We start from the raw sequence: 8644 nt of genomic DNA, 5'->3' as shown, positions 1-8644 counted from the left end.
GTTTCTTTATTTATCTTTTTATTTTTTTAGATTTTTTAATTATACATTTTCCGTGTCAAAGAACCCAAATCCAGTCATGGACACGTTGCGGTAATGAAAATTTTCCGATTAAATGTGGAAAAAACAACAAAATTAGTTAGTATTATGTCATTTAAAATCATGTGCAAAATAGTACACAAAGAGATGTTTGTAACTGTATGTTTTGATACTCTTACTTTGTCTTCTGCCCTCGGTTGAGTGTGGCTACTCAGCCTATGCAGCGAGCTAAACATTAATAAGAGAAGGTGGTTCCAATAATGACCAGACACAGTTTTTTCCTTCTTTTGTGTCTTTACTGTAGACCTCTCTTTTTCTTGATTGTAAAAAGATTATGGCATATCAAAGCTTCCTGAAGATATAAGGTGTCTGAGATGAGAATAGCATGTCAAAGCCTCTGAACCTTTTCTCACACTGCATGTAACAAACTTTTTAACAACACATCATGAGGAGCACACTCAATATATAATAGAAGAAGAAACCCTTAAAAGAGGTACTGACCCCTAGCGGTAAGATAAAGAAATGCACCAGCAAACTAATACAATACTATAGAACACAGAGGGACAGAATACTCCCCGCCTGACATCTATAAAATGTCATCCATAACTAGCATGTGGAAACAGGTAAAATACAATGAAACAAAGTACCTGATTTTAAGTACTGTCCTTAGACACCAATAACACAACCTCACTTATAGGTCTTATGTAGCATCTGAGTTCACCCTTGCGGAAAATCTTCACTTCTATTTTCCTGACAAGTCCATCCTCGCTTGGGAAGATTTTGGTGATGCGTCCAAGTGGCCAGTTGTTCCTATGTTCAAGAGCCTCCTTTAGCAGAACAACATCTCCTGTTTGTAGATTCGGTTTTACTGTTTTCCATTTGCGGCGGTTCTGAAGTCCTGAGAGGTATTCCTTTTGCCATCTGCTCCAGAAAACATTTGCGAGGTATTGCACGCGCCTCCATTGGGCTCTGAAAAGATCCCTGCTTTCAAACTGACCTGGTGGGACTGGTGGGTTCCCAACTTTTTGTGTGAGTAGCATGGCAGGGGTAAGAATGGCTGGGTTTTCTGGATCTGTAGAAACCGCTGTGAGCGGACGAGCATTCACTATTGCAGTGACTTCAGCCATTAATGTCACTAATATCTCATGAGTAAGTTTTGCATTTTTCTGTTCTAGGAGCATTGCATCAAGGATTTTGCGTGTGACCCCAATCATGCGCTCCCAGGAGCCACCCATATGAGATGCATGTGGGGGGTTAAAATGCCATTTGCACTCAGAGTCTTTGAGAAAGCTGTGAAGTTTACTATTGTGACAGCCCTGTCTATCTATTTGCAGCTCTTTGCAGGCACTCACAAAATTTGTCCCACAATCGGATCTAAGAAGTTTGACTGCACCCCTGATGGCGAAGAATCGACGTAGGGCATTTATGAATGATGACGTGTCCATTGATTCTATAGTCTCAATGTGAATGGCACGTGTGCTCATACATGTAAATATGACTGCCCATCGCTTAGCATCCGATTGCCCACCTCGTGTTTTTCTGACTACGACAGGCCAGGGGCCGAACACATCAAGGCCTACATGTGTGAAAGGAGGCTCCGTGGACAGCCTGTCCTCTGGTAGCTCAGCCATGATCTGTTCCTGTTGTCTGCCCCTTAGTTTGCGGCATGTGACGCAGTTGAATATCACTCTGCTTATTGCTCTTTTACCTCCCACAATCCAAAAACCTGCAGTCCTAACTGCCCCTTCAGTAAAATGTCTGCCCTGGTGGCATACTTTCCCATGGAAGTGTTTTATAATGAGCTGGGCAAGGTGGTGCTTTCCAGGGATGAGTATGGGATTGGTTTCATCTGATGTCAACTGTGCACGTTTTAGTCTCCCACCCACTCTGAGGATTCCATTAGTGTCGATGATAGGGCTCAGTTTGCTAAGTGGGCTTGAGTTCTTAAGGGGCACACCTTTCTCAACTTGTCTTATGTCCTCTGCGTAAACTTCTCTTTGAACAATGCGAATGATAGTGTTCTTCGCTTGGTTGAGTTGTTTTTCAGTTAACTGTTCTTTACAGTTGTGCCAGCCATGACAGGAGCTCTCTGTGTTCGGCTTAAATGACTGGGCAATGTGTTGGAGTTTGGCTATAGCTTTAAGTAGGGCGTTCCAACTCGAAAACTTTTCAAATCTGACACTACTGAGTCTGTCCTTTGAGAGAGTGGTGGCACAAGTAGTGACCTCAGGTCGCAGTTCATTGTCAGTATCTGGGTCTACAAGATCAAACAACTCTGCTTGTGTGTGACTTTTTTCTGAATTGGACAGGAAAGCGGGTCCACTGATCCATGTGGAGTTTGAGAGCTGCTCAGCAGGTAGTGCTCGTGTGGCGTGATCGGCGGGATTTAAATGAGTGGGCACGTAATGCCACTGGTGAGGTTGTGTAAAGCGCCTAATACGTTCCACTCTGTTGTGCACATAAACATGAAAGCGTCTCTTTTTGTTAAAGATGTAACCGAGCACTACTTTGGAGTCAGAGTAGAAGTTCACCTGTTCGACTGCAATGTCTAGCTCCTCCAGTACTAACTCGGCCACCTCAACAGCCAGGACTGCTGCGCAAAGTTCAAGTCTGGGTATAGTGATGTCTGGTTTTGGGGAAAGCCGTGCTTTGCCGAGAAGGAAACCCACTTCACTGTGTCCATCTCTATCTGTGAGTTTGAGGTAAGCAACAGCACCCACTGCCTTAGTGGAGGCGTCACAAAAAACATGGATCTCCTTGTTTAGAGCTGCAGATAGTGGTATTGAGGTGTACATTCTGGGGATTCCAAGTTGTTGCAGATATTTGAGGGAGTCTTTCCAATGTTGCCACTGATGTAATTTGTCTTTAGGCAGTTCAGTGTCCCATTCACAAATGTCAGTGGAAATGTCTCTCAGTATGACCCTGCCTTCCACAATGACTGGGACCGCAAAGCCAAGCGGGTCGTAGACACTATTAATGACTGACAGCACCCCCCGTTTGGTAAAGGGCTTTTCATTGACTGTTACCTGAAACTTGAACAGGTCTGTGGACAGGTCCCAGCCCAAGCTGTGCTGCATGGGTGGGGTAGTCTGCCCCAGATCAAGGCCCTGCATGTCCGTTGCAAGGTCCTCACTTGGAAAAGCACCTGTGATTATAGGACAGTTAGATGAGATTTTGTGCAGCCGTATGTTACACTTAGCCAGCATCTTCTGAGCTCTAGAGAGAACGTCAATGGCCTCGTCTGTGGAAGAGAATGATTTTAGTCCGTCATCTACATAAAAGTGACGTTCAATGAATGCTCTTGTATCACTGCCGTATTCTTTTTCTCCCTCCATTGCTGACCGTTTCAGTCCATAGATCGCCACTGATGGGGAGGGACAGTTCCCAAATACGTGTACTCTCATCCTGAATTCCTGCACTTCTCCATCCAGATCATGATTTTTGAACCACAAGAAGCGAAGGTAGTTACGGTGGTCCTCCCTGACAAGAAAGTTGTGAAACATTTGCTCGACGTCTGCCATGACTGCGTATGGGTCAGACCTGAAACGCATCAGAACTCCCACAAGAGTGTTATTAAGATCTGGCCCTTTAAGTAGCACGTCATTGAGAGAAACATTGCCGCATTGAGCACTCGAATCAAAGACTACCCTAATTTTCTCTGGCTTTTGAGGGTGGTAAACTCCAAAACTAGGGAGATACCAGCATTCTTGGTCTGGAGTAAGAGCAGGAGCTGGTTCGGCGTGGCCTTTACTGAAGATTTTGTCTAAAAACTCAACATAATGCTCTCTCATTTTAGGTTTCCTTTTCAGCGTTTTGCGGAGCGACATTAAACGACTGAGGGCTTGGTGCCTGTTGTTGGGCAAACGCTGCCTGGGCGTGCGGAATGGGAGTGGAGCTACCCAATTATTCGCATCATCTTTTGCAAAGCCTTTGTGCATAATTTCCAAGAACAAAGCATCTTCTGCTGAAAGTGCCACTTTGTCGTCATCTGTAGTTTGCTGGAAAATGTTCCTGCCCAATTCAACTCGTGTCTTATCAAGTGTATGACGGCTTTCTGTGTATTTGCCCTTGATATAGAACTTGTTTTCACAGGGGCTGAGGTAAGTAGGGCGGCCGTTGTTAAGAATGTTTGTCTTAAAAGAGTTCACTGTGGGTTTATGGGCACCTGAGAGACAGACATCACCTACAACTACCCATCCCAGATCAAGGCGTTGAGCATAAGGCGCACTGTTTGGACCATTCACCTGACTGCGGACCTTATGAGCTCGGATAATGTCCCTGCCCAAGAGGAGAAGGATTTCTGCTGATGGATCCAGAGGAGGAATCTGCGAAGCGATTGCCTGTAGATGAGGGTGAGCCGACACAGCCTCAGCAGTGGGAATCTCGTCCCTGTTATCTGGAATCTGATCACATTCTGTTAGTATGGGCAGCAGCATGGACACTTTTCCATTTACATCCTCAATAACAAAGTCACTGGCTCTGCGCCCTCCAGTCTCCGATAAGCCAGCGCATGTTTTCATGGTGTATGGGAGTACGGTACTCTTTACATTAAACATGTCAAAGAAGGCGGACCTGGCTAAGGATGAATTGCTCTGGTCATCTAACATGGCATACATCCTCCTTTTCTCTTCAGGGGATGTGCGGGGATACACGTTGACTAAGCAAATCTTAGAGCAGGATTTACCTTTGAGGCCTTGGCCACACACTTCTGTGCAACTGGTTGTAGTTACAGGGCTTGAGGAGTCGAACTCCCCGCCGTGGCTCTGAGGCAGAGGGTTGGAGTCTTTAGGTGTCCACGGAGGGGGACCAGCATGCATTGCGGACACGTGCACGTCACTCTTACATTCTGAGCATTGAATAATGGCTTTACAGTCTTTAGCTCTGTGACTTGTGGAGGAACAACACTTATAACAAATAGCGTGTTCTTTCAGAATACCTTTTCTTTCATCCAGTGTTTTTGACCTAAATCCCCTGCATTTAGCGAGTGAATGGGGCTTGTGGTGAATGGGACATTGCTTGTCCGGATTAAGAATGGATGTTTGAGTTGTGCCGCTTGTTTGACTAATGTTTGTTTTGTTCACTGCAACCGGAACTCTGTACCTGGTTGGTTTTACCAGCGTCTTTTCAACTCTTGGAGCTACTATGTTTGAACTTTGTAACATAAAGCTAGGGTCTGTTTTCATTTCAGCATAGTCATTTACAAACTGAACAAAATAGGAGAAAGGTGGGTAAACTGCACCATTGTCTCTTTTGTATTTTGTCCCTTGTTTCACCCATGACTCCTGGAGCCCGTAAGGGAGCTTTTCAACTATCGGGTTTATGCCCCTTGGGGTGTCAAGAAAGCTAAGGCCTGGCAGATAACCTTCACTTTGGGCATACATTAACTCTAGCAGAAGGTCTGCAAGCTCCTGCAGCAGGTGAGCGTCTTTATTGGATATCTTTGGAAAAGTCTGTAAGCGTTGGAAGAGTGATGCTTCGACTACCTCTGGAGAGCCATAACTCTTGTCTAGACGCTGCCACAAACGTTGGAGGCCTGCTTGTGGGTTGTTCACATGGACTGCCCTGATCCTCAGAGCGTGTTGAAGGGACTCCCCGCTGAGCCACTTGGTTAGAAGGTCAAGCTCTTCACTGGGCTTGAGGTTGAGGCCTTCTATGGCGTTGCACAAGATGGACTTCCAGGACAAGTAGGACTCAGGACGATTGTCGAAAACCTTGAATCCCGCTGTCAGCAGATCACGGCGTGCTAGGTAGGCTGTTAGATCCGACAGTTCAGCCTGAGGAGTCACTGAAGGTCTAGGCTTGGGTGAAATATCCATTTTTATGTGTGTAGGAGGGGACCTCAGCTGCTCCCTGTCTGCAAAATCAGTGAGATCTTCACCTGGAGAGGAAGGGACTGGTGTATGGCTCTGTTGTAGATGGTGAGATTTGTTATAACTGACCAGTTGTCCTGTGTCAGGCTTTTCTTCTTCTTTCACATGCAAACTGGAGTTGGTGAAGTGATCATTCACATAGTCTTGAGCACGTCTAATGGAAGGAGGCGTCTTAGGGGAGATGCCTTGCTCAGTGAGGTCGATGGCGTGGTGCTCCTCATCAGCTGCCGCTTCCAGGACATGAGCTGCAGCAAGCGCTGCTTCAGCCTCACCCTCCTTCTTCAGAGCGTTTAGTGTTGCCTCGATGCGTGCCTTCTCGACCTCCATGTCGATCTGGCGTTTGGCGTACTGTGCTCTGGTGCGGGCAGCTTCTGCGTCTGCTCGTGCTCGTGCTGCAGCTTGGCTGGTGGACGAGCGGCGTGAAGAACGTGAGTAGCACTCCGACCGGGCCACCATCTGGGACATAGGTGGTGTAGTTTCAGACTGAGACATCTTGGAGGCTTGATAAGTAGCTAATCTTTTTACTCTTCTGCCCTCGGTTGAGTGTGGCTACTCAGCCTATGCAGCGAGCTAAACATTAATAAGAGAAGGTGGTTCCAATAATGACCAGACACAGTTTTTTCCTTCTTTTGTGTCTTTACTGTAGACCTCTCTTTTTCTTGATTGTAAAAAGATTATGGCATATCAAAGCTTCCTGAAGATATAAGGTGTCTGAGATGAGAATAGCATGTCAAAGCCTCTGAACCTTTTCTCACACTGCATGTAACAAACTTTTTAACAACACATCATGAGGAGCACACTCAATATATAATAGAAGAAGAAACCCTTAAAAGAGGTACTGACCCCTAGCGGTAAGATAAAGAAATGCACCAGCAAACTAATACAATACTATAGAACACAGAGGGACAGAATACTTTGCATTTACTTTTTATATCAAAATGTTTCATGACACCCCATAAGTCTAATTTCGCGAGAATCACCCATATTTTGACATAACGAGCCACACACAATGTTTTAATAAGTTTCCCATTGCCTCCTCTGAAAAAAATTCACGAGTAAATGTAAATGTAGTGTATTTTCCAAATTAACGATCTCAAATTGAAGTGGAATTTAAGTGACGTGGTAACCATAGCTACAGAGCAAGAGTGCTCAGTCAGAATCATACGAGAATTGACGTAACATAAGCTACGTTATTCTTTTAATTTTTAAATTTTATACAGATTTACATACAACTTGAACCTATGCCAAAATAAATAAAAACAAAACTTTTTTGTTCAATTTGTGTTTAAGATCTCTTTAAAGACAAATTTAAGTTTTTTAAAGTGCGCAGCGTCGTTTGATGTTTGACGTAATATTCACCAAACATTAAGTTAGGGCGGGGACATCATGAGTGACCCCTCCCACTTTAAGACAGCCAATAGCGGTTTAGTTTACTTCACAGCTATGAATCGGTGGAGAAGCTCAATAATTGATGTCCTAAAAATCATGTCAAAAACTGTAAGTTTTGAATGCTTGTCTTCTAAATGCGAATTTTGTCGATGTTTTGGAGCATACTAGTTTATCCTTATCATATCATATTAGTACCTAACTCCAAAAAACTTCCATTTTGATTTCATGGCTGACATTTAGCTGTGCTAGCTGACAGCTTCACCATTAAACCCAGTTTAATAGGCTGGTGTGTTTCACGGGTGGGAATTCTGACAGCTTCCTGGAGGAAATCCTGTTTCTTCCAGTCGCCTTCACAGACACGTGCAACAGCTCTCCTGCTACCATTTGTAAACCATTAACCATTAACTCACGACATCTCTGCTATTATAAATAAGATCTTTATAGATTACAGTGCTTGTGTTTTTGTTTATGTACTGATATTAATCATTTTTTGCTTGTATAATTTATATTTTGTCTGACAGGACAGCACTGCAGTGAAGGTTTCGCTGTAACTGTGAGTAATAGGGTTCGTATGGGGACCAGGAGAATGCGTGACTGCTTTGCTTCTATTGACCACTAGGGGGCAGATCACCCTTAAACTACAGAGTCACGTGACATAGCTCTGTAAATGAAATCATTACCACACAGGCAGTCTCTCTCTCTCTCTCTCTCTCTCTCTCTCTCTCCCCCCTCTCTCTCTCTTTTATCAACACGTTTTGTCTTTCATCTTCATCATTGTAGGTGTAAGCAGACTGTCGAGTGGAGAAGAAAGAGAAAAACTGTGTGACATATAGTGTGAACAGCTTTTTAGATAATAATAACACAAGCAGCCTCGTTTTCTTTCTGTCTTTATCTTTCCTCCGCCCTTTCCAAATCCTCACGTTCCTGGATAAACAGACTCATTCATGCTTCATTGTTTTTTCTTCAACACGCACACACATGAACGTGCACCCGTTTTTTGTAGTCTGGGGAGAGATGGTGAAATGATTTGCTTGACCCACAGGATGAGATGGAAAGAATTTACCACAGCTGGTCTACACGTTAAGAGGAAAAAAATCATAAAGTAAAAGATGGAGTGAAAGACTGAAATGGCTAATAGGGGGTTGCTTTTTTGTGTCATTTTTTCCACATTCCTGTTTTGTGACCAATCCAGATTGCACCCACTGGTTCTGTCTGACTTTCCATCTGTTTGCCGCTCCAGGGGTTCTCCGTCATGGCAGAGCCAGTCCACGTGCCCAACAAAGGCCCCCTGTCTCCAAAAAGCTTCGAGCAGGGATTCCCCTGTGTCTTCTTTCCTGTGTTTCACATTC

General features: G+C 44.4%; 1 protein-coding gene across 1 annotated transcript; it reads right to left on the bottom strand.

The window, feature by feature from the left end:
* Positions 1-218: 218 nt before the first annotated feature.
* LOC141366010 (uncharacterized) lies at positions 219-6398 on the bottom strand. Its single transcript, XM_073870997.1, has one exon. The coding sequence runs from the start codon at positions 6396-6398 to the stop codon at positions 690-692; it is 5709 nt and encodes a 1902-aa protein (XP_073727098.1). The 3' UTR covers positions 219-689.
* Between the last annotated feature and the right edge of the window lie 2246 nt (positions 6399-8644).

Source organism: Misgurnus anguillicaudatus, chromosome 9 (assembly GCF_027580225.2).
Source record: "Misgurnus anguillicaudatus chromosome 9, ASM2758022v2, whole genome shotgun sequence".
NCBI lineage: Eukaryota > Metazoa > Chordata > Actinopteri > Cypriniformes > Cobitidae > Misgurnus > Misgurnus anguillicaudatus.
This window is presented reverse-complemented; position numbering and strand designations above follow the sequence as displayed.